The sequence below is a fragment of the Drosophila grimshawi genome, unplaced genomic scaffold (genome assembly GCF_018153295.1).
Source record: "Drosophila grimshawi isolate 15287-2541.00 unplaced genomic scaffold, ASM1815329v1 contig_1367, whole genome shotgun sequence".
NCBI classification, from domain to species: Eukaryota; Metazoa; Arthropoda; class Insecta; order Diptera; family Drosophilidae; genus Drosophila; species Drosophila grimshawi.
In genome coordinates, this window is record NW_025062889.1 from 3257238 (window position 1) to 3278611 (window position 21374).

General features: G+C 38.4%; 1 protein-coding gene across 2 annotated transcripts in view; it reads left to right on the forward strand.

The window, feature by feature from the left end:
- The window catches only part of LOC6569035 (matrix metalloproteinase-2), a 94622-nt gene that overhangs the window by 17921 nt on the left and 55327 nt on the right, over nucleotides 1–21374 (forward strand). The window contains exons 2-3 of one of the 2 annotated variants that reach the window (XM_001995006.3): nucleotides 4194–4295; nucleotides 4429–4622. In XM_001995006.3, the coding sequence (XP_001995042.1) occupies nucleotides 4194–4295; nucleotides 4429–4622 (296 nt within the window). Of the gene's footprint in view, nucleotides 1–4193; nucleotides 4296–4428; nucleotides 4623–18689; nucleotides 18930–21374 lie in introns of those variants that run through there. The other variant, XM_032741003.2, reaches the window with a different exon arrangement.

The window sequence follows — 21374 nt, forward strand, 5'->3', positions numbered from 1 at the left end:
AACTCTGTTTTTGTATCGGTGACTGGTGTGAGTGACTGTAGCTGTGACGGAGGTCACATATCCATGACACACCTTCTTTAAGTTTTATTTACGGCCAATGCCTTCGATTAACCAAATTGACTAACTTTGCTGTTGCTGCTCGCCTGAAGAACTCCGACAAAAACTTGAGAAGAAAACGGGTGTGTGCTGAAAGCAAGCCTGATTGCTATTAATCAGTTCCGGCCAGGTTGTTTTTAGCAAGGATCCTTTTATGAAATTTGAGTTCCAGCTGCTTGTGAAATGCAATAAGATATAATAATTTTATAATCTGCTTAATAGACACAATGTTAATACCATTTGTATAATCATCTTTTTCTTTTACCTTACTGTATGATTCAGTTCCATTTCAAGAACTTGATTTTCAATTTGGGAAATTACAATGACATGAAAATTTTCTGATCTTTTTTTTTATTTTTAGAAATTCTCAAGAAAGCAAAAGCTTTTAATATGTTTTGGTTTTTTCGGATAGATTAAAAAATTCGCTGCGGGTGTCAATTGACATGCGTCAGCTGTTCCAAAATGAAATTGTGCTGAATATATTATTGATATTAAACTGAAACCCACTAAATTGTTCGATTCAAAAGAATTTCTAGTTTAGTGGCACTCATTGCACTGAACTTTGGGATTAATTTGATTGGTTTTTTGTTGTGCACACCAAACAACAGACTTACCGTTAGCACATGCCACATGCCACATGGCACATGCGTCACACTCCTTTGGCCTTAAGGCATCTATTTTGTTTTTTTATTTTTTATGATTATATAACTTTGGGAACCCGTGCAGCATTGCAAGTGCAGCAGCCCGGTGTGCAACAATAAAGAAAATAAAAAACTTGGCACCCCCTGCAGGCGAGAGAGATTTAGATCTATGTGTTATAAAAAAAAGGTAAACTCGAACAACAATAACAGCAGGGAGAAAATATCAATGCCGCCAGTTGGTCACAAAGTGCGTCAGAGTCAGAGTCAGAGTCACACAAATGTTGTCACGTTGTTGCAACACGTCGGCGTCCGCGTCACTCTTTGGTTACGTTAACGTGTGCGTTACGTTGCCTTTTGTTGTTACGTAGCCGCAACTTGGTGCTGTCGCCGAGGGTAGTCGAAGAAAGCCCACACAAAAGGCGCATTGAAATTCATATAACGTATTGGACAAGGGAACCCACAACAACAATAACAACAACAGCAAGAATAGCAACATGCCTGCAAACAATATCAATTAAAATATGTACAAGTTTTATTAGCTAAGGAATTGGACATAAGTGAAGAGAACTCAACAAATGGACAACTAACGAGCGGAAACAGTTTGTCTGCAACAAGCGACGCTTGATTAATTTTAAATAAGCGCTAAACTTTTTTATTTTTCGACGCATGCAACGCAACTCGGTTGGGTTGAGGAACAGAGAGAGAGAGAGAGAAATATATATGGTATATACAATGGGTCAGTTGAAATGTTAATCGGAATTTGATTTTCCATTTCAAAGTCAAAGTCATACTTGGACTGTGGCTTAATATATCATTAAAGAATAGTTATTTTCAAAGCGGTTCTTTCGCTTTCCCAACTCAAAGATATTCTTGAACTGTGGAAAAAATATTAAAATATTTATTTAATACTTTATCAAATAAACTTGTCATTTAAAGCTGTATTTTTAGTTGCAAATATTGCAGAGAATTTATATTTCTTGATATTTTCAATAAGAACAATAAATTTTGCGCAGATAATAAATAAATAATAATGCATTTCCAAAGCTGTTCTTTTGAGTAGCAAATATTTATGCAAAAATACTGTCCTCCTTCAATAAATATTCCCCAGCTAATAAATAATTGTCACTATAGAAAATCGTTAGCTGATTAGCTTCTGCTTAAATACTTGCTTCAAGCCACTTGTCTTATTAAAGAATCTGCACTTTAAGTAAAGTATGCAAAAACCTAAATCTTTATGCAGCAATTCCACCTTTTTTTGCATTTTGCCCTTCAGTCATTTTGCATCTCTGCCATTAAATGTGCAATAAATTAAGCAGCGTTAGTAAATAATTAAGTCATTAGATTGATTGTCGCCAGCAAGTTCTTCAACTTGTTGCACTTCTTCATTGCCAATTAGCACTTGCTTAACCGTAAAGTAGTTTGGCTCAGACCCCTCTCCTCTCTCCCCTCTCTCTGCTCACCCTTGCTACTTTGTAGTTTCTTTGACCCAACTCTGTCGCCTAATCGCGTTCTACTTTGATATGCATAACACGATCTATGAAGCCAAACGCCATTCATCAATCGATTCAACAATAAATTCAACTAATCGCCACATATCACGTTCCCTACCCCCCTCCCATCGTTCAACCTCATTGGCGTCTATAGAGGAATGGAATCTTAACTTGTTAACGATACTTTGCCATTAAAATTTTGGTGAATCGCCTTTTGTGCGCTGATTCAATAACAACAACAACAACAACAGAAGCAACTACAGTAAAAAAGTGTAGCCACAAAAATCGAAAGAATTCTTTTACTAGTTTGTTGTTTTTCACATGTTTTTCAACAAATTGCGTGTTGGCAGCGCGGGTGGTTGGTGCTGCAAAGGGTGGAGGCGTGGCCGTGTGGCAGTGTGTGACAATTTTCTCATATATATCCGAAATGAAAGAGAAAATTTAATTTGCAGGTCACGTAATTTGCTGGTGTATATGTCTCTGCGAGCGTGTGTGGCACGCCCCCATTCTCGCCTCCACGCACACACACACATACCCGCAGTGGCATGTGTGTTGGTAAATAAATTTGCCTGGCTGTGTGTATCTTTTCGCTATGTGTGTGTGTGTGTAATACATGTAAAAATATGCAAATCCAGTCTACACATATGGCCAGAGCTTTCTGTTTTGTCGTCGCTGGCGCACACTTTACAGTTATGACTGTTTATTTGGTTGCAGGCCATGGGCCAAAAAAAGAATAACAACGGAAAAAAGCCCATCGATTGTGAGCAGACTTTCAGAGGCTTGAAGCTGAAACAGAAACCCCGAAACTGCGGCTGATAGCAGGCCCTCTTCATGTTTGCCTCCGTAAACTACCCTGTAAATGAGTTGAGAATAACGGGGTGTATTCAACACATCGATTTTATGCTGATAATATGGATTTTTATCTTAGATTATTATTACAACAAGTCAATAAAATGTTTTTGAACTACAAGTTTTATGCTTTTCTGATCAACTTTATGCATTTATAAACTATATTTAATTCCTCAGGAAAACTAATTGTGTTGTGTTAAACCAATTGGTATTTGCAAGCGACTATTGTGCTTTAAATAGTGTATCAAAGTAAATCGCACTTTGGTTCAATTTATTTTGTTTCGGTATTCGGTTTCATTACGTTACTAGTAATATCAGTTTATGTTCCTTCAATTGTTGAATTCCTGTTCCGGTAATTCAATGGGTAAGGTTGCGGTTCCGCTTCCCACTTCTGGTGTCACTTGGAGACCCTAGAACTTCCACACAAATTTATTTGAAGTGCCATGCAAATCTGATTATTATAGACTAGTCTTTGAATTGTGTTATAATTTGTCTCCGTAAAGTTATTATCCAAAAATTACAAAATTTACTTAGTTAACTATAGATTTATGACTGGTACGACTGCTTTAAATTGGTCTCAAATTTAATAACATATAATTAAATATTAAACAACCCTGCCTCTCAAGTTTCTCCATTAAAATGCGCTGCCAAAAATGAGATAACTAGGAACGTAATCTGAGAGTCGAGCACTCCTTCAACTTTTACCGCTCTATCTATCTTATTTTATTTATTTTTTTGTTGTTTTTTTTTTTGGGGTCGTTTTTTGTGTGGCATACTTTTTGGCTTATTAATGTAACGTTAAACTTTGTTGTTTTTGGCTGTTCTTTTCCTTTTCCTTTTTTTTTTTTTGTTGCTTTTGTTGTTGTTTTGGGTTGTTCTGCTGTGACTGTTGCTTTTATCATTAACTTTATGCAAAAACTTTTTATGCCAGCACCATTTGCCGACGCGCCTACATTAAGCCAACAAATAGTTTGGCTCACAACTGGCAGCCATTTCAGTTTGGCACACTTCCCTAATGCATCTGTCTGTTACACCCATACCCACAACCAGCACTCTCCCCTCGATCTGTCTGCTTGCCGCCTCTTACTTATCACAATTTGCATCTTTCCACTTGCAGTCCAATTACCTCATGCAGTTTGATTATCTGCCCGAGTCGGATCTGAAATCGGGCGCGCTGCGCTCTGAGAGCCAGCTAATAGAGGCAATACGTAATCTCCAGGTACGTTGCTGCTGCCAAGCAGATGTTGTTGCATGCTACATGCTACATACTACATGCTGCACATAGGCGAGCTGTGTATGCCACATGTATTATGCACAATTTCACAAACTAACATTTTGTGTCCGTCTGTCAGGAATATGGCAACATTCCAGTTACGGGCAAAATCGACCAGGCTACGGCCAAACTAATACGAAGTCCCCGTTGCGGCGTCGGCGACAATAAGAATTCGTATAATTTCTCACCGGATAAGCTCCGGGATCATGGCACACGTCAGCGACGCTATGTCCTTCAAGGCGCCAAATGGAGTAAAACGGATCTGACATGGAGGTGAGTCTAACGTAGACAAATAAATATAACTATTATTATTGTATAAGCAAAGTTGGCTCCTATTTCAATTGCCCAACGAGCTGCATTTACCTTGAAAGATTGTATCACTCTAAGAGTAAGAGGAAAAGGAAGGAGAACAAGTTGAACAAGAAGAAGAAGCACCAGGATATACATTAATGTATTAGAAAACACTATTTGGCAGCACTGAAGAGAGCTTGGCTTGAAAAGTTATTCAACTCAATGAGTAAATTTTGAATTGTTAAGCAATTTTAAAGGTATACAAAGCATGTAATATAACCTAAATTTCAACAGCTACCCAAAAGTATGCCACACAAATAAGAGCTCTTTGTAGCTTTTAAATGCTGCAAGTATTTAAAACCCTCACAAACTAAACTAAACATTGGCTTAATGCTCAAAGTCTGTGCCACAAAAGGCTATTAAATAATTGAGCGTATTATTGCCAACCAGAAAAAAAGGATAAAAATGTGTTTAATCAAGAGAATTTGGAGAGAAATGCAACAGTTTTGAAGCGATTTTATTGGCGCATTGTGAGTCCTTTTTGGTTGAGTAACCAACTGTTTGCCAATGCATTTAACTGGCAGCAAACCATTTGATAACAATTTGAACAATGACCATTTCTCTCTCACTTTATTTTTCACTCAATTTTCCCTTTTCACTTTATCAACGAAAAGCCAACAAAAAAACCGAAAAAAAAACTGGAACAAAAAACCAAAAATAAGAAAAAAATCTGCCAGTTGAGGTAGGCTTGACTAGGAAATGACCTGTATTAAGGTTTAATCGTGACAAACGTTAGTTAAAAGTGACAAAATAAGTAAGTCAGTTAGAATTTAGTTTTTTTTTTTAGATTCCTTTGGAAATGAACTCTTTTGAAAGCCAGAAAATCGATTAGATTAATATGTTGAATTCTAACATATATACATTTAAGAAAATCCTTCCAGTCCCCGCAATTTTTCTGTAGGGTAAAGAGAGAAGAAAAAAGAGGAGAATAAAGAGAAAAAGCTGAGAACTAAGGCCAATCGATGACAGAGCCAAAATGCGAATGACAAAAGAGTCACAATTGTTGACCTTTTGCGTAGTTAAACAAGTTTAATTAAGACACTCACAGCCAGCACTTTTTGAGTGTGATGAAAACTTTGCTTAACACCTTACGCATAGTTGTTCGACAAGTGGCAAGTGACCCCAAATAGTACACAGTCTAACTAAATACACCGATTGGGAAACTGCAGTTGAAAACTTCATTTGCAGTCAAGTCAAATGGCATATTATAAAAGAGTTTTGCAACAGTTCGCGCGTGTTTTGTTTTATTTGATGTTTTTTATTATTTCCTATTGCGAAACAATTGGCAATTTGGCTTAAAACATTTTTAGGGGCTTGTGCGCAAGTTTTTCTGGCCACTTCCTGTTGTTGGTGATGCGGTTTCCCTCAGATGTCTGTTGATTTGTGTCTTTGTCACTTGCAACACAGCAACAACAACAACAACAGCAACAGCGGCAGCAGCAACAACTCCAACAGTTAATACCACGTTTCTCAAGGCATTTGCTATGGCACACGCAACTTTGTCCATACGCCAGGATGTTGTCACTTGATGTCCTTGTTGTCCTTGTGTGCGCAAACAAAATGAGTACAAAATGCTTAAAACGACTTCCGCTTCGACAATTTGCATGCTGCGTCGCCGGAAATGGAAAAACACTTCTGGGATGCTGTGCGACGTCGCAACTGACTTCTTTTCCCTCTATTTGCCCCAGTCCACCTACCACTCCCCCCTTCCATTGTCGGTCTCCTTTATTCGCCTCCTGGACTGCCTTTGTTTGCAATTAAGCGTGAACACATGCAGTTAAGATGGCGCTTGAATATAAAGAAAGCAGGTCACTGGATATATACATATATATATATATATATATTTCAATTTATTGACTAGTGTTCGCTATTGTAGAGATAAGCCATATTGTTACTTTTTAGTCACAGTGACTGCTGGTTTTAAATATCACTTAAAAAAGTTTCGTTTGAATTATGGAAATATTCGATTTATCTATCTATCTATCTGTTATCTAGCGAAAAACAATTGCCAGTCAACTAGTATCGCTTACTACTAATAATAAGTATCGCTTACAAATATCGAACCAAGCAATTTGTATTTAATTTTCTCTCGTATCTTGATAATCGTTATTCAGTCACCGTATTAAATGTTATTTATCGGTGACTGCGATCTCAGTCACAGTTCAGCTCTAATAGCTAAATGGAGGGGTATTTGGGGTTCGGGGATTTTGTGTGTTTTCTTATGTATATTTCATGTAAACTCAATTTGAGTTGAGCGTTGACCAACCGCTGCGCTTCAAGTAAATGTTTACCTCCTCTTTCGACATCCCCCTCATATCCTTACTGACTTCGCCTTAATGGCCAATTAAGCGTAGACGACACAAGAAATAATTAAATCGCTGCATGCAACGCGCCACAGTGGCATGCGGCATGCAGCATGTGGCATTCAACTACACACACACACACACACATATATATATACATATATATGTATATATGGCGTTAATAGCACACGCGCCGTATGCGTAATCTACAATTGAAGATATTTTCCGGCGCCGCCCAAAAGTATGCAATCGTTTTTTGTTTTCATGTTTTTTGTTTTTCTCGTCTGCCTCACTATGCAAATGACTGAAATTTGTTGCGTGATAATTTAATAAACGAGCTGCCGTTTTTGGCAGCTTCTGCACTTTTTTTTTGTAGTTTTTAATGCTGAACGTATTAAATATTTTAAGCGCAATTATGCAGCTGTTCATTAAAAATCAAATAGAACATTCAAAGTGACAGCTGCAATCAGAGCGCTACTCCTTGGTTTCTTTTTTTTTGCTGCTGTTTCTTCTTTTTTTGACCATCATAAAGTTCAATTTGGCGCAAAGTGTTTAATGAAAGCGCCAAGTTGGCGACACCATGCCCCGAACTGCACGACCTACCCTCTCTCTGAGCACAGCGTGCCAAGTTGGCCATTAACAATTCACGCAGACGTCGCTACGCATGGCTAAGAACCAAATACCAACAGCAACAGCTACAACAGCAACAACAACAACAAAAAAAACAGCAACTTGTTTTACATAAAAACACACTTTAGACATCAAATTATGCAATGCAGGACGCGCCCCCAGCAAGTAATGTTTGAGGGGGTGGACCTGGGGGTGTGGCTTGACAGGGATGAGTTTTTGCAAATCACTTTTTTTTTTTGCTGCGCACTGACAAAATGCAATGACTGTAATAAAAATTAACAAGCTACGCTACGTTTGAGTTTTGAATTAATTGAAAGCGCGTACGCGCAGGACATTCTATCAAGCAAAGGAAGTGGAGGAGCTTGTGGCACAGATTGCTGCAGTTCACTCTGACTATTCGGGGTGTGGTCTTTTGAATACCGTTAGCGCTTGCCTTGTAAAATTATAAATTCGCGTCTAAATGAGCGTTGCAAAATTAATGAACTGCATGCAGTTTAATTGAAATGCTCTGCCAACGTGGGGTTGATGAACGGGGAAAGGGTTAAAACGGATGGCAAAGGGGCTTAGGTGTGTGGCAAAATGCATAATGAAAACCAATTTTAAGCTAAACAAAATGCATCAGCTGAAAGGAGCTCTAAAAAAAGAGTTGCTCGCCACGAAATGGATGAAATAAAAGTAGCAAAAATAACCTTCCAGCGAAGCTTAGGGTTAAATAAATTGAAGGGTAAATCTTATAAAAATTATACAGAAATCTTTAGATAAATCCAAGATGTCAGTGAATCAAAATTTCTATGGTTGAAAGTATTTTATGTATTCGTTTATTTCTACTGATTTGCTGCTAAAATGTAATCTGACGATTTCTACCTGACTAAAAGCCACAGATTGCAGATTGTAACTGTTTCGGTTTTTTATTGACTGATTTTTGTTACGCATACGTAGTGTGGCACACAACATTAACGAGCTGGCGACCATCAAATCTGTGGCTTAGAGGCAGACAGCGGTGTCAATTGGCAATGAGGCAACAAACTTGCAGCACTGACCAGCCACATTAATTGGCAGTTTTGTGTGTGCGTGTGAGTGTGTGTATATTTGTGTGCGGGGCATTAATAAAGCGCAGCATGCAAGATAGTTCTTACTTGGTGTTTGTGGGCAAGTTGTTGCCATTTGTTAGATTTTTAATAACATTAATAAAGTTGTGCACAAAGCAAGAGTCAAAGTGCTGAGCGCACGCCATGTCCATGCACTCAGAAAAACGATTAGAAAGCTTTTCTTATTTTTAAAAATAACTTTGTTATATTAGAAAACAGTTTAGCTGATAATTACTTCAGAGTCCGAGTGTTTTACTAATGATTAATAATAATATAAGTAACATAAAAGCTACTATAAGAATTCTTTCTTAAAAAAGAACACCTTGGAAAGTACGACATATATTTCTAAATTTTTGAATTTGAAATTAAATTATGGAATACAGACTTTTGTAGAAGCCTACAATTTTAGAGCTGTACTTTCTGAATAAGAAAGTGAGGAACCCTTGGCGCCAAAAGTATGGCGAGTTACTAAAAGTCAGGTTAAGTTTTTTCCGAGTGTGGTAACAACAGGACGAGGACGAGGAGCTGAAGACAGGCAGACAGGTCGAGGCAGGCAGGTCGGGCAGGAAGGAAGGAAGGAAGGAAGTGGCAATCGAGTCATATGGCAAGTTTGCGTTTATGCTTATTAGCGCTGGCCCTGGCCTCTCGTGCATGCGAGCCATTAATACAATGCAGAAGCTGACGCAGCAGAAGGATCTCCGCTGGTAGCAGGCAGCAGGCAGTAGGAGTAGTAGCAGTAGCAGACAGGAAGCAGGCAGGCATCCTTTTAGCTGCAACATAAAGAAAACGTGTATGAATGTCTTTAGCATTGGCTGGCTCATAAAAACCTCGACATATACATCACCACGCAGTAGCAGCAGCAACGGCAGGACTCAGGACTCACGACTCAGGACTCTGGCTGTCATGTTACAATGATAAAAAGTAATTTTATGACGCACTCACAACAATGCATGGGCCGAGACCAAAAAAAAAAAACCCAAGCAACCCGCTGCACTTATTGGTTCGACAGGCGTTCATTGTCTTTGCCAAGACACACACACACACACACACTCATACACACATCCTGTCTGTGTGTGTCTTGTGTGTCCCCCTTTTGTAATGACTATGGCTGGGCATAAAAGGCGTCGCTTTTAAAAGCGCACTCTGCACGCCGCGTGTAACTTAAAACGCAAACTCTAGACGACACACACCACACACACCACACACACACACACACCACAAACCCTAACTTCAGCAACCCTCCACCCCTTGGCCTCCTCTGTATACCTACCCCTACAAACTTGTAGAATCGAGACCAGCTTTAAGATATCTTCAGCAACCAAGCTCAATACTCGTAAATTCTTTACCAAAAAAAAAGAAAAAAACAACAAGCAATGGCAACAACTAAAAGTTCTGCTCTATTCCAAAGTGTACGACTATAAAATACTCTGCACTTAGGTTAAATAAATGATGCCTGCTACAAACGATATGCACTTTGGTAAACCCTTTGGCAGCATTTTTTTAATGGCTGTAAAAACGGAGAATATCGCCAAAAAATTGCCGAAAAATTCTAAAACCATTTGGCGAACGCTGACTGGATTTTAATGTCATTTGTTGCAGCTGTTGCAGCCAAGCCTGTAACGCGCAACGCGCAACAGCAACTTGCCGCAAAAACCAAGGCTTAAATCAATTTGGAGCGTGGGGTGCACAATCGAAAAAACCAACATGTGGCAAGTGTCACAGTGCAGCAGAAGTAACAGCAGTAGCAGCAGTAACAGCAGGACATGCCACAGCGGCCGCCAAAATGGCAGTCGTGTGCGTTATTTCCGTTTCCGCTTACCATCGCCGTTGTTTTTAATAATATAAATAAATATATATTTTATGTTGTAATTTTTTCATATATATTTTTTTTTTTGGATAAGCGCGTTTATAATAATTTATGCAACAAATGAAGTAAATCACACGCACCACTGACCAAAAGAGAAATAAAGAGAAACAGAGAGAGACAGTCCGAGAGAGAGAGAGAAAGAGAGAGTCATCGTTAAATGCCGCAAACAGAACATGGCAATAGTTTTATATCCAAATTGGTTGTTGTTGTTGCTGCTGCAACTGATTTTTCAGCAGTCATTTGCAGTTGCTGTTGCACTTTGTTGCCTGGCCTTAACACCTCCCACACCAACCACCCCTCTCCATCCAACTCATCCCTTGCCTGGTCGTTTCAACACGCTTGCCCTCTTCATTTTCGCCGGTGGCAAGTCTAATGGACGTCATTGGCCATAGTTTTCTGACTTTTTGTATGCTGTCAAGTGCTCGCACTCGAAATTATTATCTGCCATTAATCATGGCTATAATGTTTTGGCTGGCTGCTATAAAATGGAAGTGGACCAAGTGGACTCCACTACTCCTCCTCCTCCTATTACTCCCACTCCTCCACCTCCATCTCGCTCTTTCTCTTTCTCTCTGTCTGCCCCCCCTCCCCGGGCGCAACTCGAGGAAATTTGAAAATGTCGAGGGCAGCTTTAAGCTGAAAGCTTAAGAGTCAGTTGCTCTGATAAATGTGAATTCGCGAATATTTCGCGCTTAACTGTGGATTAAAGCACTTGATTTCTATCTCTGGTAAATGGCATTACAATATGTTGTTTGGCTAAGAGCTTCCACGAATTATTGCTATCCATTTCAATAAGCTGCTTCAGCTGAGTGAGTCGAATTTGTATCTCGAAGTCAGTTTTGGGGTAGCATTTTTTAGAATCGTGTTTTCAAATTTGAATGATGTATTAATCTAAGCAGCTTGACTGTGATTAGAAATATATTGCATTTGAAAATCGTATAGTTTTTGACATAGTTATGGGCATCAAAAGTTTGAAACCATTTCCACATATGATTTTTGAGTATAGATTACAGAATCATGCTTTCCAGTTTGTAGTAAAAGTATTAATCTAGAATTATGTTACTTTTGACTGTAGAAAGTTTGGAATCATCACATAGACGTTAAGCATGATAAAAAAGCATAATTTTAAATCTAGAGTTCAAACCATTATCAAAAGTTAATGTTGTAGAAATAGATAGAGAGCTTAAATTCGGCATGTAAATTTGTGTATGAAAAATCCAATTAATTATCATTATATTCGGAATAGTACCAAATTATTATCAAATTATTTCTTTATGCTACTCATATATTAGTTTTTATTGAGCAACTGCTCGAACTGCCCTTGCATATATAATTTTCTGCATCACTTTATTACAGTGACAATTATTTTAACTGCAGGGCATTTTTATTACGACAGTTCTTGTTGAAATTGTTGTAGCTGTTGCTTTTGCTGTTTCTGTTTCTCTTTTTTTTTTCTCAGCGTTTTTTCTATTTCTTCTCTTGTTCACCCGCTGAACTTTACATTTATGTTTTTTTTTTGTTTTTTTTTTTGAGTTGTAAGTCACCCTTTTCACCGCCTCGCCAGGCATTAGTCTGGTTTTGTTTTATTTTTTATAGTACAGAAAGCCACACGCTGTGTGTACAGCAGGGCGCAAAAGCCCTAAAAACAAAGTCCAGACTATGGCCATAAGGTATTGTAAACTATACATAAATAACAAGCTCAATTTAGGCTCATATTAAAATAGAAAATATAAAATTTTCTGCTGAGCCGGCCGAAAAGGTGAAAGGGGCACGGGGCGTAGGGGGGAGTGGGAGTGGCCAAGGGGTTATAAATATACACCAAAATGTGTGTCAACAATACGTCTGTCTGGGTGTGTGTAAGAGTGTGTGTGTGTGCAAAGGATTGTTTATTCTTACATGGCTGGCTGAGCTGACTGTCTGAGCACTCATACTTGTATTCATATTTATATTCGTATAAAATTTATGACATGGCATATTTCCTTCTGCTTCTGGGTCTAAGGCTTTGCATTTTACATGAATACCGATGTATATATATATATATATATATATATATATATATATATATATACAGAGGCACATACATTTACATCCACATCCACACGTATATATCCTTTTGTCTTGCGGACACCATCTGATACGGTTCAAGGGGTAGCATTTCAATTTAATAAACCACCACAGCATGTAAGAAACAACCAACCATTACAACCACCACCAAAAGCAACAAATTCTATAAGAAGTCTAAGAAAGTTGAGTTATATAATTATTAAGCCGATTATTAAATACTCTGTGGCAGTTAAATAATCTTATATCAGCTTCCGATAAGAAAACAATTGAATTTTAATTTTGAGTTTATTAGGAAGTAGCAGCAAATGAAACAACTAATTAAAAAAAACAGATGGCTTTCATTCAAGAGATCAATTATTGACAAATCTTGCTTATAAAGTTTAATTGTGATGTTTAAAGCTGTTTAAAATTCATAATTTGTTTGCTTGCTGTACAATCAATTGAACTTTTATCGATATTTCATAAGTATTAAATATTTCAATTCAAACAAATGCGATAAATCAGCTGCCTGCCAAAAATGAATTCAAATTTAAGCCACAAGTTTAAGCGACTCAATTTATCAATAATATTTTATATTATATAATCTGTATAGCTGCTGTGATATCTTTATCTATATTCGCAATGTTACAAACCAAAGCAGTCGAGGTACAATACCCACTCTGTGAGACGTACCACACTGATGAACAACATGTGGCACTTGCCACCGCAAAAATTTCATAAGCTGAGCTGGGCAAGCAGAATTCTATGCGGGCGAATCCATTGAAAAACCATTTAGTAATGCTCGCTCCAAACTGGGTTTCAGTTACACCCGCAAACCTTTGTCCCTTGCCCCCAAAACCCCCCCGAGCAACCCTAATTTCTTTGGTCCGGTTTGCTGTACGTGTCAATGCAGCAAGCGATCAAAGTTTTCATTTTTTTTTTTTTTTGGTGTGTGTCCCTGCCCCTTTTTCGATTCTCGTTTTTTGTGCCACATCAGTCAAAGCACCGCAGCAACAGCAGTTTTCTCTCACACACATACACACAGTGTGTGATGCAATGTTGCCCCTGCTAACGGTTTTGTCGGTGGCAACTTAACACCCTGCCGCTGCCTGTGCCTCAGCCTCTGCCTCTTGCTCGTTGCACATTTTGTATCAGCTTTCCCTTTGTTGTGTCTGTCTGTGTGTGTGTGTGTGTGTGCTAATTTGGCATCTAATTTTGTAGCATGGACATCAGCATCAAATGAGCAACTTTGAACTGATGGCACCTACGCTTGCAACACTGCCTCATGCAGCCTGCTGCCGCTGCTGATTTTGCTTTTCTCTTGTACTCGACTTGCATTTGGCAATCGCAACTGTCAAACCATCAAAATGAGATGACGCCAGCAACACTGACGACAATTGCATTTTGTCACTCAGTCAATGTCAGTTACACTCCCTCTGCCCCTCGCTCTGCCCCTCTATTCATCTGTCCTTGCCGTTGTGCTGCAATAACAAGTGCAGCATTTTTGTTTTAGGCCAACAAACTTCATTAATGCGCCTATGCAGCTCATTTGTCAGCTTGTAAGCTGCATGCAGCTTGTGTCTGTGTCTGTGTGAGTCGTTAGCCAACACTGCTAAGCTAAGCTATTTCCAGCTATCTATAATGAGTCATTAGATTGAGCATTAATTGTCCATAGACAGGCTTCAAGCTGAATTTATCACACTTTATCACAGCTGTTAAGCGCTTTACACTCTCAGCTCTGTTAACTAACATAACTTTTACTCTTAACTGTTTCCAATTTTAAATGAGCTTACCTCAATTTGGAATGGTTTTCAACTGAGCTATTTACTAAAACACTCCACTAAAACTCTCGTTAAGTGGTTATAATGCAGTGTATTTATCATACACATACACAGAGCTCCACTTCTATTAATATTAAGGTATATGGTAACTTTAGTTCTCTCTTAGCTTTCACTAGAACTGTTAACAACTGTTAGCTAACAGCTTCTACTTTTGCTTAACTTTACTTGCAAGAGCGACACTTCTGTTAATATGCAGCTCAGCTTTCATTACATTAAATAGTTAGTTAAATAGTTCTGTAAGCAACACTCGCTATTGAGCTTTAATTAAATATGCGATCGCTGTTAACCAATTGTTATTAGTTAACAGCTGCTACATTTGCTTTATTTTACTTGGCAGACAAACGTATCACTTCTGTTACTGTTAAGCTCAGCTCTGATTATAACAGCCACTTGCATTAAATTAATTATTTCTCCCTGTTTAGCTGAAATTAGCTGTAAATAAATATGCGATCGCTGTTAATTATACGGGGTAGCTAACAATAAAGCAACTGCTGTTTTGTATATTGCATAATGCTGTTGGTATTATAACGCCATCGTAATCGCCAACGCCAATGCCAATAAATATGTGATAGCTGTACTTTAAATTCCGAACATGACGCACAGGACACACACAGCTGGGCCAGGCAGGCAGGCAGCTATATTATCCCCACATATAAGTATGAGTGTATGTATGTGTGTTGCTTGTAACATTGGCGTAATTATGTTTGCTTACGTGGCCAGTGTCGCCAGCAACAGCAAGGACAGCAACAACAATAACAAGGATGTCGCCAGCGTGAACAACGCCAGCAACAACAACAACAATGTGGCTTGAAATTTGACACTTTCACAGTTGGTCAGTTGATTTGCTCGCTTGCCAGCCATATTCTCCCTCCCTTCCTTCCCGTCCTCCCTTCGGCGCTTCCAGCCTTGCAGCCTGTCTGCATTTCGTTAGATTAATGTCCTGCTCAATCATCAATAGGTTCAGCGTACTGCGCCGTTTTGTTTGTATAGCACTTGTTTATCGGGCCACCCACTCCTACCCGCCACCCTCCCCTCCTTGGCAGGGCTTTCCTCTTTCCGTTAAGCTTTACTGTTTTCTTTTTTTTCGATTTTCCTTTTTTTCTCTTCTGCTCACTTGCTGCGCTTTATTCTATTTACTGCGGCTTTCATTTTGGCTTGTGCATTCATCCTTTGCTTTGTTCTTTCGTTTACTTTTAATTCATTTAGGTTTTCTTGTTCGTTCATTTTGATTGATGACCACTTTAATTGCGGATATTAAATGACAAGCGAATGGCGCCCCCCAAACCACCAACCCCCAACTACCTCCCATTTCCGCCCTTCCCCTGCCCAAACATGTGTCACCTTCTTGCTGCTTGCCATCAAATTTCACATTTTGTGGCTTCATCTTGGCGCTCTAATTTCCAACTGGTCAACTGGGCAAGCAGCAAGCAGCAAACTTAAATTCAACACGCTTTTCTTTTCCTTAATGGAAAATTTGCTGGGTGTTTTCCTTTTATTGAATACAATGCGGAAAACAACACACTGCACTTTTCGGATGTATATATTCTTGATATATATTCCTGTTGAGTTTTCATGCACTTTTTCGCTTAACAAGCACGCAACACACACAACGCACACACACAGAAAACAGAGTTAATCAAAGTCCAAAACAATTGCAATTTCATTTGTGGTTTACTTACGCGAATTTTGATGAAAAGTCGACTGAAAGCTTGTGCATTTATATTATTTTCGATTTAGCAAATGGATGGATGTTTGGTATACAAAGTGAGAGAGAAAGACAGAGAAAGAGAAAGTGGAAGAAAATGAGATAGAATTTAAGCTAGAGATCGATAAAGAGAGACTCAGAGAGACAGAGCTATATCGAGAGATTATGATAGATAAAGGTATTGAGATAGAAAGAGACAGGAAGAGATACAGATAATTAGACATATACACCTAAGGATATGGAAAGAATTATAGAGATGGAGCGATTGAAAGATAGCAAACGAACAGATTGAGACAGAGAGATAGACTTTTAAACTAATTAAGTGAAATTGAACTAATTATGTTCAATGATTACACAGATTGATATAGATATAGAAGAAGCTGGAAACGAATTATTAAAAATGCACTTAGTTTAATTAATTTAACTTATCGCATTCAGATTTGTCTATCAGGCCCATATTCATATCCTTCATTTTGTTTCAAGCTCATCAAAGTTCTTCGTTTGAAGTTCGAACTCCATCTAGAAATGTTATTTTGTACAACTATTAGAGTAGCAATTAAAAATTCCCTTTTCCCCAGAACTTTCACTTATATAGCTGACCTCTCCCCCTCGCTCTCTTGGTACTAATCAGGTAATCAGGTATTCTGACAGCCATAAACGTTAGCTCGCTGATTGATGGGGGGAATCCGGGGAAGGGGATGAAATGGGGCAGAGTTTCACGCAATTTTATATGCGCCTTTGATGTGGGCGTTAAATATAATGTTGACTCTGACTGCCAAATGAAAACTGCTAGCTGAAACTGGGAACCGGAAAACCTAGAAACCTGGAAACTGTAACCGTAACTGGGCTATAAATGTACATAATAATTGTAATGAAAAATGTCAAGCTGCAAATTTGATTAGTCGCTTTGATTGTCAATTAAAGCGCAACAACAAATTTGCAGCAGTAGACAAATCTCGTTAGAGAAGACTATATACATAATATGATACCATATATATATATATATATATATAATATGATAGAGTGAGATGATGAGCAAAGCCTAATTAATTTACGCAGACACACACACAGAGAATTTGTTGTGTCTTGTGTGCATTAAATGACACAGCAAATCCGTCATTAGGCGCATTAATTGATAAATTGATATTGGCTGGACAGTGCCACATTGCCCCTCCCTCCCAGGGGGTAGGAGGGGTTGCTGCTGCCAGGTTATGAACTAAAACTAAACTCAACTCGAGCCGACTTTACGACTTGTGTGTGTGAGTGTGTCCCTTTTTTTTCTTGCCACTTGCAGTTCAAGTTGTTAAAAAGTCTTTGCTAGCTAAAAGAAAAAAGGGTAGAAGCCAAAGAAAAAGGAGGAAAACATCTGCAAAAAGGGCACTTTTAGTGTCTGGCTGTCAAATCAAACTTTGATTTGATTTGATACTCGCCATCTATTTGTTGTTGGCCGTGCAACTTTTATGCGAGCTGACATGAAGTTGGCAACAATCAGTTAATGCAACACAACAACAAAAATACCCCAAAAAAAAAAACGAAAATTGAGGAGGAAGACAAAAATTTGAGTTGTGTAGTGTTGATTAATTGTGTGGCAGGGTTTTAGTGTCAGCAGGCGGGCGAGGTTGATTAATGCCAGTGTTGTTATTAGTGTGTGTTGACCAAATTGTTAATTGTTGTTAAGCTTTTTAATTTTCATATATGTTACCGTTACCAACGACAACAACAAGAACAACAATAGCAGCAGCAGCAGCAGGTTAAATGCCAAAGTGACAGCAAAAAAACGAAAATAAAATGCTAAAGAGTAAGCAAAGCCGAAAGACATAACGAGCCGAAAGATACGAAGCACGAAACAAAAACGAGCAGAACGAAACTAATTAAGGATGCGCCTGCGCACAAAGCACACACATGAGAGAGAGACAGAGAGAGAGAGAGCACGTAAGTGGAAGAGTGACGCTCTTATAAAGCTTTTTCCAGCGAGCTTTGGGATCGGAGCAAAGCACAGACAAAACGTAACGTAAAAGTCTTATACATGGCTTGATTTTCATTGAAATACGGCAGCACAGCTGCTCGAGCGCTCAGTTGCTGGCAAGTGGTCGGTGTGAGTGGTTGCAACAGCGGACAAAACACTGGAGCCATACAGCAGCAGCAGCAACAGCAGCAGTAGCATTAGCAGTTTATATTACTTTTACTAACAGTGAATGAAAATTGTGGTGTTAAATTGATATGTGTGCACAGCGATCAGCAGCAGCAGTCGTGGCAGCAGCAGCAGCAGCGACGCTACTCGAATCATCAGCGAAGGTATTCAACGTAGTCAACATAATCCCCGCTACTTGACAAACAACAGACGACTTTACAATAAGAACGATTAAAACAAAATAAAAAGAAAAATCCAAAAGAAAAATGCACTCAAGTGCTCAAGTCATTTGTGCTCTCATTGTTGGAGGATCTCTCTCTCTCCCCGGCTGAATGATGACTGCAACTGAACTCAACTCAACTCAACTGAACTGTAAATGCAGCTTAACGTCAAACACACACTCACACACACATACACACACAAACACAAATAATGTCTGCTAATATTTGAAGAGTGCGCCACATTAATTGACATGGAAAAAAATAGAGAAGAGAGGCGAAAAGTAAAGAAAGGCAAAGAAGCGCAGGAGGAAGGAGAAGCAACTGCTGCTGCCGCCTAGATTTGCGTCAGCTTTCGTCTTTGACTCTTAATGAGCGGCGCGAGCTGAATTCACTAGCCTAGGTAAGTGCCGGCTTAAGCCTTAAGTTCTGCTGCGTCTCTTATTCTGATACGTGTGTGTGTGTAGGTGTCTGTCTGTGTGTGTAGGTGTCTGTCTGTGTGTGTGTGCTTTGTATTTGTGTCTGTGATTTTAGTGGCGTTGCCAAAGTGATTTATGTGCCAATAAATGCAAGAAACGGTCGCATTAATATTGCAGCTACTCTATCCATCTCTCTCACACTCACTCACTCACTCATTCTCTCTCTGTCTCTATCTGTAAACCACTGCCGATTGTTGGCCAATATTTTATGGTAAATTAGCTTGCGATGTAATTTAGTGTTGCATACCCAACAGGCTGGCGTGGAGTACACTAAATTACATAACTGTAGTCATGCATATGGCACAAATTAGACGACAAACGACTGTTGCTGTCAATTTGCAAATTAGAGACAGCCACGAATAAACACACACACACACACACACATACACACATCAAACACACACACACATACAATCAGCATTTGTTAAATTTGTTTGGTGTCCCTTTTTTTTCGCTTTTTTTGATGGGCACTTTTGTCGCTTGGCAATCAGCCATCAATTGTTTAACATATTGCACTTTAATGTTGGGTTTTTGGGTCTCTTTCTCCACCCCTGCCCCCGCCCCTCCCACCCTCTCTCTCTCGCTCTTTCTCCCTCTCTCTACACAATTTGATTGGCCTGATTCCGTTTTGTGTGTGGATTTTCAGCAGCCAGTTTCTGTGGCCTTTTTTTGTGGCCGTTTTGTTTGTTTGTTATTCAAATATATATATATATATATATATCTATACATAATTACATGCAATTACATTTAAGCCCTTTTTTATGAACTTTTACATTGTTATTTATCACATTTGGTGTTTTAATCAAAGTTTGCATTGATATGTAAATAATTGATATGTGAAACAATATAAATGCTGGTAAATTACTTTTTTGTTGTGTGATAAATCTACACAAATGTCAACAATTTCTTTTGTGCTTAAAAACTAATCAAATAATGCGCTTTATGTGTATATAAATTAATTACAGTTAGATTTGTGCTGAATTTAAAATTTGAAACGATTTCGCCAAAGTTAAGGCACTTAACGAATTATATTTTATTTTAAGCTTAACTTCCTTAATGCAAAATTCCTTAATTAAATCGGTTCAGTTTTTATAAAGTCATTGGAAAAAAGCAACACTTTGCCTTTCTTCAGTATTTTCCTTCCATATCACTTACTTAGAATATCTTCTTTCACTATGACAACGAAAACTGCTCCCTTATTAGCAGGAAATCACCTGATAAGCATTCGTCCACAAACTAAGCTAATTTGCAGTCAATTCAAAGTCAGGCAGAGCTACACTAGCCAGTGCAAATATTTGGCTCAAACACTTTTGCTTTCAGTGGCGAATTCAATTAAGAAAGGACAAAGCAAGAAAGAAGAAAAGTTCAAAATAGAAAATAGAAAATAGAGCAAAGTGAAAATGGGGCCCGAAGCCTTAGCTGCTGATTCTGCTACTGCTGCTGCTTGCTTTTGGCTAGCAAAAATCTTTTTTAATAATATTTAAATGGAATTACTTTTAATTAAGTCCAAACTCCAGGCACCGACCACAAAAGGCTGCAGTACTTGGCCGGCAACGCAACCAGCCAAAACCAAAATGTTAACAGTCTCAAATTACTAAGTCGCAACAGAAATACAAAACAAAAATCCTGTAGAAGAAGGTCCAAAATAATCCTTATACTGCGAAAATTGAATACCCTTCGTTATTATTGGATATGATTTTGATTTGGGGGCAACACAACTTCCAAATTTTAATGAATGGCAAATTTAATTTGTAATCAATTTGGGGTAAAACATTTTTTTAATGATTAAAATGGGATTGGAAGCTATAACAACTATGAGATACTCTGTTCCCATGATAAATCAGAGCTTAAAAGCTATAGCGACTTGAAGCTGCTCTATGCCTATTTTATTTTCTCGATTTAATGCATTATTTTCAAATATTCCCATATTCTCATCTTCAAAATGTTACCAACTCCCTGACAAACTTAGCATACTTTGTTGCAAAGTGTATCGAAATGTTGCGCAAGGAAGTGATTAAAATGTACCTACCTAGGCAACTGGCCGCTTGCCTCACAACCTGCCACTGCTTGCCCCTGACCCTGCTTTGCCCCGCCACCGTCTGCCTTTTGGCCATAAGTTTTTGCCTTTTTCCTGGTACCTTCTTTTTTGTACATTGTCTTCTTTTTTTTGTCTTTTTTTTAATAAGTATTAATTAATGCAAAAATGAACAACTGGAACTTAAGTAGGGCTTCTGCTGCCGCCGCTTCTTGTTTTACAAATGAGCAGCGCTTTGCAGCAGGTTTTTTTTTAAATATATTTTTTTATTCTTCCTTTTTTTAAATTTTTTTTTTTTTTTTTGGAAATTTGAGAGCGTGACGCAAATTAAGAA